Raw genomic sequence first — 16,194 nt, 5'->3', positions numbered from 1 at the left:
CTTAGAGCTGTCTGAGTGAGTCCTGATGTTTTGCTCCCATTCCTCATCATTCAGTCATAGAACTGTAGAATCACAGAATCATTTAGGTTGGAAAAGACCTCTAAGATCACTGAATCCAACAGTAAACCTAGGACTGCCAAGTTCACCACTAAACCACGTCCCTAAGCACCACATTTACATGTCTTTTAAATACCTCCACGGATGGCAACTCAACCACTTTCCTGGGCAGCCTGTTCAAATGTCTGACCACCGTTTCAGAAGAAATTTTTCCTAGAATCCAATCTAAAATTCCCTTGCCACAGCTTGAGTCTTTTCCCTCTTGTCCTGCTTCTTGTTCCCTGGGAGAAGACCCCAACACCTGCTTCGCTACAACTTCCTTTTAGGTACATGTAGGTCTAAACCAGTGAGTGGTGCCCATAGCCTTCATCAGTTATACTTCACCTGCAATAAAGTAGTTGTGGATTTGCATCTGTTCTATAAAACTTCCCTTTCACGCTCTATTTATGTTGTTAAAACCTGGTGTTCGCCTTCAATATGCTAGACACTGAGAGGAGTGCCAGCCCCCAGCTGCTTGGAGGAGGTAATTCCTCAGGGAGGTGGAAGAGTCCACTGTAAGGTATGGTTTCTCTGATTCTTCTCTGGCCTTGCAAAATCCACCTGCAAAATGCAAAAAAAACCCTCTGGGTGAAAGACTGCTCCCTTTTAAAAGGGGGAACCATGCTCAACAGTGAAGCTGGAGAAAACTGGTTCTTTTTGCATGAAAAAGTTGTTGATTTCTGGCAGGAAAAGAGACTGAAATTTGGAAATGAAATTTGAGTCGCAGGAATTGCAGATTTCTTGGCTGGCAAATATCTCCTGTGGTGTTTGCCATTCTCCTTTGTGCTGAGTCACTGCCTCACATCCGAAGGGTTCTCGCTCAAGTGGTGGGAGATGAAATCCTGATTTTCAGGTTGGTTTATTCCAAAAATTTTCAGGTTGGTGTATTCCAACAGTTTTCAAGTTTGGGGCATTCTGTTTTTCTGGTTTTCATTTCTAGTTTTGATCATACAGTACCTTTTCTTTGAAAATTAGATATCTTTCAAGATCCTGTCATAAAAAATATTTTTTTAAAAAAACAGAAAAGAAAATAAAAAAGAGCAAAATTTTGGTCAAAAATCCACTCCTACTTTTCTGCTAAAAAAATGCACAGTTTTGTTGTGAAACAGCAAATAAGAGAGTCCGGAGTGTATACTGTTAAATTTCAAAGATGAGCAACCTTGCATTTGCAAACAGCATCTTGAGCTCTCTAGTGACTCTATATGCTGACATATTTGGATTTGCATCTTCCACCAGCAGCACAATGTTTCTTACTGCAACAGCATGGTTAGAGGTTGGTTCAATATTTATACAGACAGAGGGAAGAATGCCAGCAGCTAAATTACCCACACCGCTTCCTGGAGCACTTTAGTTTTCCTTGGAGGTTTCCCATCCAAGCTCTGACCAGACCTGGGTGTTTTGCTTATAAAATCTGACAAGATCACAGCTTGAGGTGGCAAGATTACTGGAAAATGCTTTCCCTACCATCAGACACCTGACTCGGTCAGGAACTTGGTGTGCAAAACCTCAAAACACTGTTGCCTTTGGTTCTGTGGGAATGTAAACACCACCACCATTCACGATTATATCCCAGCTGATCATAGTTTCTCAAAGACAAGTAGAACAATTGCAGTGCTTTCATTTGCAATAGTACATTTTACAGCCCTAAAAGGTTTTTAAAGGTCAGGTGTCAAATGTCTCCGTGTGAGACATTTCAGTTAGAAGCTATGATGTGCAAATACAAGTTGCTGAAGTAGTGGGAAGGTGGTAGGAAAGGAGATATTAGGCATCTTCATTTCCACTTAGGGGAAGTGTGAAAAGCTTGTATTTAATCTTGTATTTAAGAGCCACAATATCACCTTCACGTCTGCTTAAAGCACTGAAAGTTCGTGGAAAATTTGGGACAAGTCTTTCTACTCTGCCAGTGTTCTTTGTAAATGGAGAACGACATGATAAATTAAATAAATGTACCTCAAAAATGTATGGAAGCCAAACCTCCTTTCAGGCAGATTCAGATGTGATAAAAGCAGAGATTTGCTTCCCTTGGAAGAGAATGGGAGTGTGTTAAAGACATCATTTGGAATCCAAATTCAGGGTGAATTTGTGACAGCCTAGGCATGCAGCAAATTTATCAGGAACCTTATTGGATGAGACTGAAGGTATGTAAGAATGCCCCAAAATGAGGCTGGTGTTTTGTTGTCTTCTTGCCAGGACATTCTTATATTTTCAGTATTTTTCATCAATCCTACTACCTACTGAGATCAAAGAACTTGTTTTTAATTAACTAACAAAGCAAGGTTTAAATTGTAGTTATTAGCTTAGAGGAAACCTGCAAAGACGCCTTGTATTTCCGCTGCCATCAGTGAACAATATGTGTTTGCTTGCGATTCTGCAGTTGTAGAGCAAGTAGGTTCTCACATCTGGCTTTAAACCTTCAGTGATTTCATGTGAGACCCAGTGATACCTACACTTCAAATTAATGCAGAAAACAAGCTGGACAGCTGATTGCTGTCACTCTGTATGAATCAGCAAATGGAAGGGAGAATTTTAACGAACTGTGATTGCCGCACTTGGTTAGCTAAACCTTTAGTAGCGTGATTTTATTTTCACTCTGATGTAGTTTTATGGTTTCCTTAGGCCCATCTTTGGATTTTAAAGTTGTCTTTTTTGAATTCTCTGCCCTCCTGTGTTGGATTCAGGGGATAACAGGCCTCCTGTATCCTTGTTTGCATTAAGAGATGACTTTGGTGTACACAGAGCCATATTTTCATTAAGAATTTGGAGAACAACAGTATAAATTAACATAAAAATATATGCTTATTAATAAGTATAAATGTTTTATTTTACCCACATTGATCTGTAGTAACAAATAAATGTTTTAACAAAGCATTCTAGAATAATAGAATCATAGAATGGTTTGGGTTGGAAGGAATTTGAAAGCCCATCCAGTTCCAAGCCCCTGCTGTGGGCAGGGACACCTCACACTGGGTCAGGTTCCTCAAAGCCCCATCTAACCTGGCTCTTGAACACCTCCAGGGATGGGTCGGCCACAGCTTCTCTGAGAAAGATGTTCTAGTGCCTCACCATCCTCATAGTGAAGAATTTCTTCCTAATGTCTAGTCTAAATCTTCCCCCTTCCAATCTAAAGCCATCCCTCATCATCCTGTCACTCCATGCCCCTGTAAAAAGTCCCTCTCCAGCTTTCCTGGATCTCCTTTCAGTACTGGAGCCAGCTCTGAGGTCTCCCCAGAACCTTCTCTTCTCCAGGCTGAACAGCCCCAATTCTCTCGGCCTGTCCTCATAGCAGAGGTACTCCAGCCCTCGGATCATCTTTGGAGCCCTCCTCTGGTCCCATTCCAACAGCTCCATATCCTTCTTATGTTAGGGATTCCAGAACTGGACGCAATATTCCAGGTAGGGTCTCACGAGAGCAGAGTAGAGGGGCAGAACCCCTTCCCTCAACCTGCTGGCACACTAAAGTTTAAGTATTTACACAAAAAAAATGCTTACATTTTGGCTATATACATCAGAAATATGCTACTTGAAAATCAGAAATGTCATAGCTCAATGCAAAGCAGTGTCTATCAGAGCCCGGGATCTGTGGGGCTTTTTTTAACAGCAAAAATACCAAAATAATTTCTTTCACTGTTATTGCTACTTTTTTCCTGTGTCTCCTTCAGCTCACAGCGGGGCACTGAGGGCTCCCTACAGCCATGCCAGCCCCCTTACTGGCAGAGGGGACCGGGATAGCACCGGGACGGGACCAGGGTGTCACTGGAATAGCACCAGGATGAGACCGGGATGGGAGTGGTATGGGATAGGGATGGCACCAGGAAGGCATCGAGATGAGACTGGGGTGGGACCGTGATAGCGCTGGGATAGCCCCGGGGTGAGACTGGGATGAGACTGCGGTGAGACCGGGATGAGACTGCGGTGAGACCGGGATAGCATTGGGATAGAACCAGCATGGGACTGAGATGGCACTGGGATAGCACCGGGACAGGACTGGGATGTCACTGGAATAGCACCAGGATGAGACTGGGATGGGACCGAGATGGCACTGGGATGGGACTAGGAGCAGGATGAGACAAGGATGGGACCAGGATGGCACGAGGATGAGACTGGGATGGGAGCGGGATGGGATAGAAATGGCACCAGGAAGGTGCGGGATGAGACTGGAATGGGACCGGGATGGCACTGGGATATCATCGGGATGAGACTGGGATGGCACTGGGATGGCACCGGTCTGGGACAAGGATGGGAGCGGGATGGCATCTAGATGGCATCTAGATGGCACCGGGATGGGATCAGGATGGCACCGGGATAGCACCGGAACGCCACGTTCGCTCCCTCTCGCGATCCCGGTCCCGGCGCAGCCGCGGACCTCGAGCGCCCCCTACTGCGCACACACCGCAACGCCGCCTGCGGGGCTGCTACGGTGAGGGGCGGGGCTACGGCCAAGGGGGCGTGATCTCAGTCCTTCAGGCCGCGCCCACTAGCGCTCTGCCCGCCCGGCTCGTGGCCCCTCCGGCTCGCCGTCCGCTCCCAGCGTGCACTGCGGCCGCGCGCTGGGGGTGCCATGGCGGCCGCGGCTGCGAGCTCTGATATGTTTGACGACATCGTGATGGCAGATGAAAGGTGGGGATGGTGAGGGGGGCTTGGCTGGCGCTCAGGGATATCGGGGGGCAGGAGGGGGCAGGGCGGGGGCCTCGGTGAGGCGCCGGTAGCGGTCGGGGGGGGAGGAAGGGAGGCCCGGATCTGGGTCTGGGTCTTGGGCCTGGGCCTGGGTCTGGATCTGGATCTTGGGTCCAATTCTTGGGTCTTGGTACGGGCAATAGAGGCAGAGAAAGAAAAAGCGAGAGGTAGGGAGTTGGTATTGAGCCTGGGGAACGTGTGAGGAAGAAGGATGGGGGAAATTCTCCTCTGCTCTTGCTGAGCGACTGAGCTGCTTGAGCTTGGCTCTTCCATGTGGAAACTTGGTCAGGACTTGGGAGCTTGTAGTTAGGGACGTTGTTCTGGTGAAAGCATTGAGCTGGGCTGCCAAGTGTGTCATTGGTGAGACTGGAATATAGCGCTGGAAACCTCAGTGTAAGAAGGATGTGGACCTGTTTGAGTGAGTCCAGAGGACGCCACAAAAATGAGCAAAGTCCTGGAAACCTTCCCTATGAAAAGAGACTAAGAGAATTGTGGTTCTTCAGCTGGAGAAGAGAAGACTCTGATGAGACCTTATTGTGGTCTTCCGGTACTTAACGAGCACTTATAAGAAAAATGGGGAAAAACTTTTGAGCAGGGCCTGTAGCAATAAGACAAAGGGTAGTGACTTTAAACCAAAAGTGGAGGAGTTTAGACTAGATATTAGGAAGAATTTTTTTACTCTGAGAGTGATAAAACACTGGCACAGCTTGCTCGGAGAGGTGATGGATGCCCCATTCAAGGTAGCATTCGAGGTCAGGTTGGATGGGCCTGTGAGCAGCCTGATCCTGTGGAAGGTGCCCCTGCTCACAGTTGCTTGTGTGCAGTGTGAGCTTGATATGAAACGAAAATAGATGCTGATAATTGTACTTCTGTCTTTACAGGTTTCATGGTGAGGGGTATCAGGAGGGGTATGCTGAAGGCAGCCACCTTGGAGCTCTTGAAGGAAGGAGGTATGGATCACTCCACGGTGCCAAGATCGGGTCTGAGGTAAATAGGAAAGTGCTTCAGAATTGCAGTGTTTTTCTCATTAGGAAATTACTGTAACATGGGAACTGTTAGGCAAAGCCTGATTATTGGTAGTCCGGAGCCTGCTGCGTTACACTGTTTTGTCCAAGAGCACCCATCAAGCTACTTTAATGGTATGGTATTTTGATTTAAACAGTTAGATAAATTATGGTTTTATATTTTCTGAACTTATTTGGTATATGGAATTTTGATTATTTTTATTTTCTGAAAGACAGCGTAGGAAGAGAGAAATTCAAACAAGCTTTCTCAGACAAAAATGATGGTGGACTGTCTCTATTTCTGTAATCCAGAATTGTGGGTGAAGGCCCCCGTACTGTCTCCTGTGGCACAGCATTAGGGAAAACGAGGGAACACTGAGACAGCTTGGGTGGACAACCATGAAGGGGTGATTCTGAGTGTCTCTTGCTCCCTGTTGTTTCTGATACTGGGAGACATTATTGGTTGAGGCACTGTTATCCTTAGTACATGGAGTCCATTCTGTGTGTTAGCACACTTGGGTAGTGGAATCAATAAGCCTTCCCAGAAATGGAAGCAAATCTTTACTTCAAGTACTGTTTGATCTACTGAAGGCCTTTGGGTAATTTGGCAATTTACCCTTATGATATTTTCAGAAAATTAATTACAGAAAGAGCAAGAGTGATAAAAATCCATTTTGAAGTGAGAAAGGTAAACTGGAATTCTGAAAGGCTGGTTATCATAAAATTCTGCTTTGCATTTGGGTGTGATACAGAGATGGACAGTGATGAAATCTTTTCCTACTTAAACTACAGCTGTGTAGTTTCAAGATAAGAATGCTAATCCAAAGCTGGATTGTATTATACAAAATGATCCTAAACAGACCATAATAGAGAAGTGCTGTATTCTGCTTATATTGTGGAAGCTCCAGAGGACAGCGAGTCACATTAAATGAGAAGAGTGGCTTGGGTAGTCTTGGAACTGTCAACCTATTTTGTCTCTTGGGCAAAATTACAATGATGGTGGTCTTGCTTGATAGAGAATTAAAGTAAGAAGATATATTTAAAGTGTGTCTGTTTTGGAGCACGTCCCTTATGCAGGCGTAGACACACTGTCTGCTTGGGCTCAAGCAGAAGATTGGCATTGTGCCCCTGTGGTAGAGCAGTGCTAATTATTCTGAGGAGTCTGTGGCTAAGTGTCCTGGGGCAGTTTTGGGCATGCAAATTCAATTTCTGTTAATGAAAAATTAACTGGAAGGTTCACTTCAGATATGCTTCAGCACTTAATGAAATGTTAAGTCCCAAACTCAGGTTTGGACCTTAAAAAGAACATCTGCTGTGTGCTTTAGCAATATAACTAACAGAAGACTGAAACTACCGCACAGTCCCCCTGTACTCTGAAGTGGTTTGCAGGCCACAGGAGCTTACAAATCCAACAATATTTTGTAAGTTTAAATGGCAAGTGTATGCACATGGACACATACAGACCAAAGTGGGATTAGGCTGTAATTTTGGACATAGTTTCTCAGTCAGCTAATTTTCTTTCTGTGTCTGTTTTACTGTGAATGTCAAGTCACTCCAGCTGTCTTATCCAATTGATGACTGGAAGAGCTTAAGCTGTATACCCGTTTCATTTGGTGTCCAAAGTTATAATGGAAAGTTCTGGCAGCAAAGCTGGCTTAGTCAGCTCCTTGTGCTTCTTTCTGATTCCATGCTATCCTTTTGAGTTAGGCTAGTAAAATCGTTTGCGTATTAACTCAGGAAAAAGTGTGGTTTCCTGCTTGGCTGACTTGGTGACTGCCTCAGTCCAGCTGGTGCACCTTCTTGTAGAGCTGTACGTGGGCTTCTTAAATTGACAGTGCTGCTAAAAACAAATACTTACTGAAACATCTTAAATCAGTGGTTTCCTAACTGTCTCCCAATCACACTCTAATAAATGTGTGGGTTCAAAGCACTTAGAGTATGGCTAGTGTTTTGCAGAATTGCTTTTTATGCTGTATTTTAAATAGTCTGTCCACTGATAATAGATGGATTCTTACGAGAAGTTTTCTGACTCTTGTACTGTGGAACACAGCCCTCATTTATCCTACCCTAATTTACTGAACTTCCCAGCATAGAAACATATTTGTGTAACCAATTACTTGTTTCCTGAAGAATGGGATAAAATGTGCTCCGGTTTTCTTTTACTGTATATATCATGTATTTTTTCCCTTGTGTCGTTCTCATAAATTTGCAGATTGGCTGCTACCTTGGGTTTGCACTTACCTGGCAGTGTCTGCTCCAGAACTGCAGGGATGAAAAGACCAGGTAAAGTTAAAAAAAATGATGAATATGTACTGTTCCTTTAATACTGTTTCAAATTATGGTGTCCAGTTTCACTGCTTCTTTAGCACAAAAGAAATTGTGAAAATTAGAAGAAGCATGAGCAGAGGGCCACTGGGGTGGTATCACGTGTTGGATAGTGTGGTACTGAAAGGAAGGTAAGGGAACTTGGTTCTTCAGCCTGGAGAAGAGAAGGCAGGAGCGACACCTAGTTGTACCACATAAGGGGACACTCTCTCCATCCCCGGAGATGTTTAAGACCAGGTTGGATGAGGCTTAGAGCAATCTGATGCAGTGGGAGGTGTCCCTGCCCATGACAAGAGGGTTGGAACCGGATGATCGTTAATGTCCCTTCCAACCCAAACCTTTCTATGATTTTAAGTTCTAAATGAGGTGAAGACACATTCCTTGCAGAAGCGCACAGAGGAAGTAAAATAGGCAACTTTCATGATTTCAAACAAGTGATATTATAATTAAGCATAAGGTCCTTCCCAGTGCGACCGGCTAAGCTCTAGGACAAATTGTCCAGAGAGACTCTAGAAGCTCCATTTTTGTAATTTTCAAAATCCAATCTTAAAATTGGAGATAGCCCTAAGCAACCTCATGTAGCTTTGAAGTGAGTTCTGCTTCTACAGAAGGTGGACTGGATGACCTCCAGCTGTCCCTTCCAACCAGCATTTTTCTGTGACTTTAATTCTTTTCTCCATCAATTTTTTTTCTGTCTAGTTTTGATTAATTTATCTGACAGAGTAGCCACCATACTGTCAACTCTCTTGATATGTGTTCTGGCAACCTCTTTTTATTGCTTCTATTTATTCCGCTCAGTCATCTAATCACTATTTCTGAAGGTTCTCGAATATTTCTCAACTTTTGGCAGGTAAGTTGAGAGGGAAACCTTAACTTTGTCAGTTGTATTACAGCTTAAATTCTGATTATGTTTTACATATGTATTCATTACACACTCCTGGTGAGATAAATGGAAGAAGGCAAATGAAAAAGAAGGACGGAGGGCTGGGTTCTGTGCTCTGAACTACTATATAAAACTATTAGTATAATTTTCATATTGACAGATTGAAAAAGTTTCTGTAGTAGGCTCATTGGTTTTTGTTCTGATTTTTTTTGGTAGCAAAAAGATCAGGGCTCTGGATTCATTAATAGGAATAATTCAGAAATTCCCATATGAAGACCCCACGTATGATAAGCTGCAAGAAGATCTGGAAAAAATCAGAGGAAAATTTAAACAGGTTTGTAGGATTAAGTTGTTATTGTATGACTACATGATACTAATTTCTAAAGTTATTTAGTCTCTCTTCTCAAAAGCATGGTATTGGTGCAGAGCAGTTATTGTTCTCCTTTTGTGATCATAGTAAAGATACTTGATTTGAGTGAAAATACTTGATGGTTGAAAGTTCCCCAGCAAACAGCAAATGCAAAATAAAAATATTCTTTAAATGAAAATTGAAAATATTATTTGACAATGAATTACTGTTGAGACAAGAAGAGAAATGGAGGAATTAGGAGTTTTCTTGGATATTCTTCCTGGAAAATAGATGCTTTGAAACACTTTCATGTATTCTTTTTTAGGTTTGTTCAATGCTAAATATTCAGTCTGATTTTAGAATCAGTACTGAAAGATCTTCACTAACATTTTGAATGTAACAGATGAAGATAAACATGGATGACCAAAGAAGAAGCATTACAAGAACAGATAACTGGAAAAGTTTTTATCTGCTCTTATTTTAAACAAATAAAAACAATGAAGAGGTGCTAAATATTAAAGGAGAAAGAGAAAAGCATTGAACTTAAAATTGTATTTCTCATATGTCATTTAACGTGTATCATCTCCAGGTTTTATTTAGGATCACTGAAGCACCAATGTGTAAACCTGTTAGATAGAAATATTCATTTTAATTCCTTAGCAGCCTTGCACTGTACCTTAATTCCTGCAAAGAAAAATGTTAGCATTTGCAAAGTTTCCTTATTTAAAGGATGTATGTTATTTAAAAATCTGCATATGCAGATCGTTTGGTTTACACAATGTGTAGATATTGTAGGTGAAGTAAAATATAGTCAATTACCTGGACTTTAGAGTAGGAATATTTTTATGGGCAAAGGGTAGAACGACAAATGAAGTCAGAATGTGGAGGAAAAAGATAGATACCTGCTAATAAAGTAGGTGCAGCTCAGAACATGAAATTTGTACTTCCCACTAGTTCTGCAGATTGATCCAGTGTGGGGAAAAAACATCACCAAACCCAGAAAGCTGCCAGTGTAAGTGATCAGAGCTGTGATGCTGATTTAATGCATTAGTACACTTTATCAAAGAATAGGTTTTTATTTTCCAGCCTTGAAAATATACTCTTTAAGTCTCATTCCAAAAAAATAGATGCCATCAGCTAAATGTATTCAGCTGTGTTAGTTTGAGAGGGATAGAGTCCATACGAATTACTTTACCTGAAAGGTGTTTTAAGTTGGACTGCTGAACCTCTTGGCATACCATTTGCAACACAGTTACATAGTGAGTTCTGGAACACTTTCCATGAGTTGCAACATACACACCTATTGTGTGCCTTCATAAAGAGAGATGTGACTGCCATGGATATTAGAAGCTTTGTGCAGGGTAAACTATCTCAGGTGAAGGATGTGTTTTGATCTGGCCATATCCTTGGACAGCACTATTTTGTGCCATATAGACCTTTACTTTTTACTTTTACAGCTTTTTTATTGTACAAGAAAATAGGCAACTTGAATTTTTAAATCTTTGCCATGCATTCACATCTTGGATATGAAAGGCATGCATTCTGCTAAAAGTTTTGGATTTTGGACTCTGAAGATAAAACAGTTTTGCTAACTATATGGAGGGAGTTGTGTGCCTATAAATTGATTTATTTCAAAATAGCCTCTTGTCTGTTGCCTGAGTATCCGAGTATGCCAATATCAGAGGCTTTTCTTAACTGGTTGGTGTACTTTTTTTTTTGTATTTGTCTTACATGGGTAAGTGTTCAAACAGCTTTGATGCACAGAGTGTCGGTCGGAGCCATCTGGTGGAGGAGGTCAGGGTATTCTGTAAGAAATACATGAAAACAGTTAAATATTTATATAAAGTTCATTAAAATGGAGTGCAGAACACGGGTATGCATGATACAGCTCTTCTAACTATGTGTGAATTTCTTCAAAGTAAAGTAATGAGACAGAATCATCTGTAGATGTTTCTCAATTTGACACCTTGGAAGGAACATGGCAGCATTGTCTGTTTATTTAAGGCAGTTTGAGCACAGCTGGCTTTTACTTGTTATACAGTCACATAACCAGAAAAAGCATCAACCTGCAAATATCTGAAAATAGAAACAAAACAAAATACCCTGTAATCTCAATAAACAGATAGGCACAAAACAAAAAGATTGCACATTTAACTTTATAATTTGACTAATTTGCTAATTTGACTTTATAATCACTTTAGAGAAATCCAAATTCAAAAAGTTGTCTCTGCATCTATAAACCAGTTTAGTTTTGCAAATTGAAGTATTTCACTTCAATTTAATGAAAGGAACCAAATATTCATCTGTGATAGAGTCAAAATAATTTTTCTTGAAGTCCATGAGTTATGCTTTGAATAAACTCACCCTGGATCTTGGTCTAAAACCAGACAGTTTTGTTTTTCTTCTGAATGGTAGTACAAAGAGAAGTAAACACTGGAGGTGTTAGTATTCATATTTTAAAATGTGGCCATTTTTGGAATCTTTCTTTGTGGTTTACAAAAATGTATATAAATGCAAAGGGGAGCAACATCAGAGCTCCAAGTGTCTGTGAAGCATTTGGTCAAATAGTAGTGTGTGATATGTAGGTTATATGCAAAGTGCTACTATAGAGATTGTATTGAAACAGCATTATTTTTGTTTGACTGAGGAGAGAAAGGGTCTTTGCAGGTCAAGCAGTTAATGATTTATTTTGAAAATTGGTTTGGTGGGTAATTTTCTTGTATTGCTTTAATTTTATTGATAACAACTAATATTATTAGAATATATTATTCTATAACTGTATTTGTATATACACATAGTTAACTATAAAGATTGTAGCAACCAGGATTTCAGACTGAAATATGCCAGGTTTAGGGTTGCCTGTTGGGTCTTTAATTCAGCTCCATATGTGTGTACAAACTGCTGGAGTCTCTTATTCCACAGTTCCGTGTTTTCATGAATATCGTCTGTCTCATGTCTTGTATGGGCCTGATGGTCTTTATTAAATGAGATATGGTTTAAAATCCTGTTGTATACTTTCTTTGGTATTTTTTAATTTTTTAAACTTCTCCACAACAGATTTATTGAGTTTTCCATGATGTTCAGGGCTGTAACAATGGAATCTTCGCAGCATATTTATACCTCATTTACAGCTAAGGAGTTAAAACCAAGGTTACATCAACATTATTGATTTGCCTTAACCAGTGTGAGATGTCTATTGTGACTCGTACCAACTAATTTTGCATTTTGAGTACTTGAATACTTCAGAACGTGCTTCTTGCCAAGGTCAAGGCTAGGAGTACTTAGCTTTTTTGCATGTTTGTATTTTTGCCTGTGTTTCTCAGATCAGTCACCTAGAAAATGAGGAACATGAGAGTTGGCAAATGCCTGGGAAAGGTGTGTGCTTAAGCCAATAAGAATGCTGTTGGGGGGGGGGATCCATCAAGAGGTGAGAAAACTGCAGTTCTCAAAATGTTATTCAGTTTTGTGAGATCTAAGCATATGGTGTCTCTTCTCTTGATGCCTTTTCTGTTTTGCTAACATCTTCCTAAAATCTGTAACAAATGAACTGAAATTCTTATGAATGGCTGTGTTAGTTTCACACTCTGCTTTCTCAGCCTGTGTCTTGAATAGTTAGGGCTCTGGTGGAAGCAAATATTGCCCTGTCAATAAAGACTCTATCAGAAGATCTGTGCACAGAGACCCTGCACAAAGCTTTTGTGGACCACGGTCATTCAGATATTTCCCGATTTGAATGCTCGACTGTGCAACTTAAGTATTGCTTTAAAGACTGGGTGGAAAAGATATAGAAAGAAATGCAATCTTGTAGATGATAATATTGGTTATTAATGAAGTAGGACTTGGAGATTGTTGCTTTGTGCTATATCGTCAAACAGGTTTGAAATTTTGCAAAAGTACCTGATAACTTTAAGTTAAGATGGAAAATTTCCGCTAAATCTATTGATGTTACTAAGACTTAAAAATGTCTCGCTATATTCACCACTGCTAGTTCTTGCTCAGTAGTTAGGGAGGAATGTTTGAAACATTTAACTCACAAATTTCTGACTTGCCTGGGCTGCATTCTCACTTATTTTGTTTATTCATGATCATCTCTGAGCTGCAACTGTGGAATACAGAATGTGTTAAAAGGGGGATACAAAGCTCATTACTGCTAGTGCACTGAAGTCGTTGCAGTCCAGACGACTTGTCATTTTTCTTTCTATGATTTGAGAAATAGAACATACTTACAACTATACCTAATCTAATGCTATGTGGAAGGAAACATGGTCAGTAAACTTCTCTGAAATGTAGCCAACATAGAAGACTTAGGAAATCTTTATTAGCATAAATTAGCACCCGTTCATTCTCATATGAATTGCGTGCAAGGTAAAAAAGAATAAGACACAATAAGTGCCAGTTGATTCAGAAGTGTCTCGCTATACAATGTTTTTAATTGTTCTATGTATTGTATTTCATATACATACGTAATGAACCCATAATCTGTTAGTCTGTTTATCTGGTTCTTGCATGGCAAAATTGCCTACAGAAGATTTCTGAACTGGACTAAGAAATAGCATATAGCTGTTGTCCTGGAAAAATTAGAAAGCCTGACTGTGGAATTTGTGCAGAAGTTGTATGGATTATATCTGAAATACTACCATACTGACTGAAAGATTTTAGCTGATATTTGTTTATAATAAAATTATGGAGTTTACTTTTAGCAAAATGTTTAGGCAGAAAAATTGCTTATTCAGCCTCTGCATCGCAACTGCACTAGAGAGAATCCACATCATTATTTGTCACTGTCCGTCATCTTTTTATTGTTTAGCAGCACATTTAGCTGCTTTATCTCAATATAACAGTAAATACAGTTTTTAACCTTCGGCATCTTCCGGATTCTGCAGTATAATCAACACTGCATGGGATATTTCTTGATTGTAGGAACTGTGAGTCAGCAACCCTTTAATTTTTTTAGTTGCAGCTATTGTTCCAGCAGCAAGCTTTACTGCTATTGTCCACTGTTTGTCCAGCTCACGTTTACTGGACTGTGGGAACGGATTAGGGTTTCATGGCTTTTTTTTCCTTCTTGCATAAACTCTTGATCAAAGACATTCCTTGGATGACAAAACACTGTATACTGTGTCACACAGTCCTGACCAGACTGCGCGAACAGTAGTTTAAAAACACATGCCTACATTGTTCTCTAAACTGGTCTTTTTTTTTTTCCAATGTATGTGCAGACATAGAATTTTTGAGACCCCATTTACCTCCTTTAAAAAACACACATAAAGAAGTTTTTGTTGATAAGCAATTGACTTCTGAAATACGAGTGAAAACCAAATGAGTATTTGAAACTGAGAATCAATCTAATAGTATTTCAATTTTTAAGCAGAGCTACAGGTTATGTCTGCAATGTATTTCCTTCTTGAGGACACCTTGGGTCATGCTGTAGTCAGTCAAGGGCACTGTAAACTTAAAACCATATGGACTTATGGCACCATTTTATGTGTCATATCGAGAACACTTGAATACAGTAGAGAATGATTTGAGCACAGTTTGGGAATTCATAACCCTGCTTTCACCATCGACATTGTTAAAACCACATGTTGAAAGTCTGGCTCCTTATAGTTGTATGCCTTGCTCTTCTTTTAAGTTCTCTTATGCATTAAGATGAGCACAAACTTCACAAAAATCTGGTAGCATCATTATTTTTCAAACTAATGAGAAAGAAACAAATCATGTTAAAAATATGGAGAGACTTTTTCAAGGAGTTTTAACTTGTGATTTGCCTGAAATCCTCCTTCAGCAGAAGCATGGGAGAAGTGGAAAGAAATCCCTGAAGACACCTTAAGCAGGTTTGCAGAGGTATTTAGAAATGTGGAGGACGGTATTTAGGTGGTTGGAAAGTTGTTTGAAAATGAGAGAACACTTGTGTTTCCATAAACATGTGAGGCTTTGCATATACTTGTTTGACTGCAGCACTGTTGCGCACTGTCATGCAGAAGTGAAGGCAGATGAACTCTTTCACTTATATTAGAAAGATATTGTCCATAAAGGAAGCACCTTTCTGATCCTTTGCAGTCCAAGAGTGTCCATGAAAAGAGAAACCCAAATTAATAACACAGCTGATTTATTGTCAAACAGACGAAGTGGTCACAGTGAAATATTGAGTCAAAAACATGAAATAAATTCATTATGTTTATAAGAAATAATGTTTACTTTTTAGTAGATAATTGCTGATGCTTTCTGCAGGTCTATGCATGTAGAAAGAACATAGCTATATTTGACAGTATGCGTTTGCTGAAGATCTAGTCTTCATACTTCAGGTAGCCAACAACCAAATGTAAAGGACTATGGCCTCCCGGTGTTCAAGGAGCAAAAAGCTGCTCAAAAATAATACCCTGTATTCAAACAATCTGTAGCGGTAAGCTCTCATAAAAGGAGAAATAAAACATCAACAAGCTCAACTGTCAATTTCAGACAATTTGCCATCAGAGAGGTGACTTGGGACAGGAGGTTATTTGTTTGGTGTTGGCACAGGTGAGCTGTCGCAATGCTCTAGGGGCTTTAGTGGTCTTTGTTAAATGATTTGCCCATCTCAGCCCAGCTCCTTGAAGACCGGTGCTAATGTTGCAAATAACACACTACCCACCATAAAAATGTTAACTGTCATAGGAGACCCAGCGTTTAATGGAATATAGCTTGTGGATGGATTAAGACAAGTGTCATAGGGCACAGTCTGGTGGGATGGATGAAATAACAAGACCACACCACTTGTCAACATATCATCTAAAATGTATTAGCAGATGGGGAATGGTGACTGGATAGCAATTCCATTCTGTGATGCACACACTTCATGCACAAATCAAAACCCTTCACCATAT

At 40.5% G+C, this 16,194-nt stretch overlaps 1 protein-coding gene across 1 annotated transcript; it reads left to right on the top strand.

Moving 5' to 3' along the window:
* The first annotated feature begins 4,598 nt into the window (after positions 1-4,598).
* Positions 4,599-12,248, top strand: LTO1 (LTO1 maturation factor of ABCE1). The gene is made up of 5 exons (XM_054066992.1): positions 4,599-4,713; positions 5,652-5,757; positions 7,987-8,057; positions 9,199-9,316; positions 9,657-12,248. Exons 1-5 carry the CDS (start codon positions 4,655-4,657, stop codon positions 9,723-9,725), a joined length of 423 nt encoding a protein of 140 aa, XP_053922967.1. The 5' UTR covers positions 4,599-4,654; the 3' UTR covers positions 9,726-12,248.
* Positions 12,249-16,194: the final 3,946 nt, after the last annotated feature.

Source organism: Cuculus canorus, chromosome 5 (assembly GCF_017976375.1).
Source record: "Cuculus canorus isolate bCucCan1 chromosome 5, bCucCan1.pri, whole genome shotgun sequence".
Classification (NCBI taxonomy): Eukaryota; Metazoa; Chordata; class Aves; order Cuculiformes; family Cuculidae; genus Cuculus; species Cuculus canorus.
The sequence above is the reverse complement of the archived record's forward strand: the minus strand, read 5'-3'. Positions and strand labels throughout refer to the sequence as shown.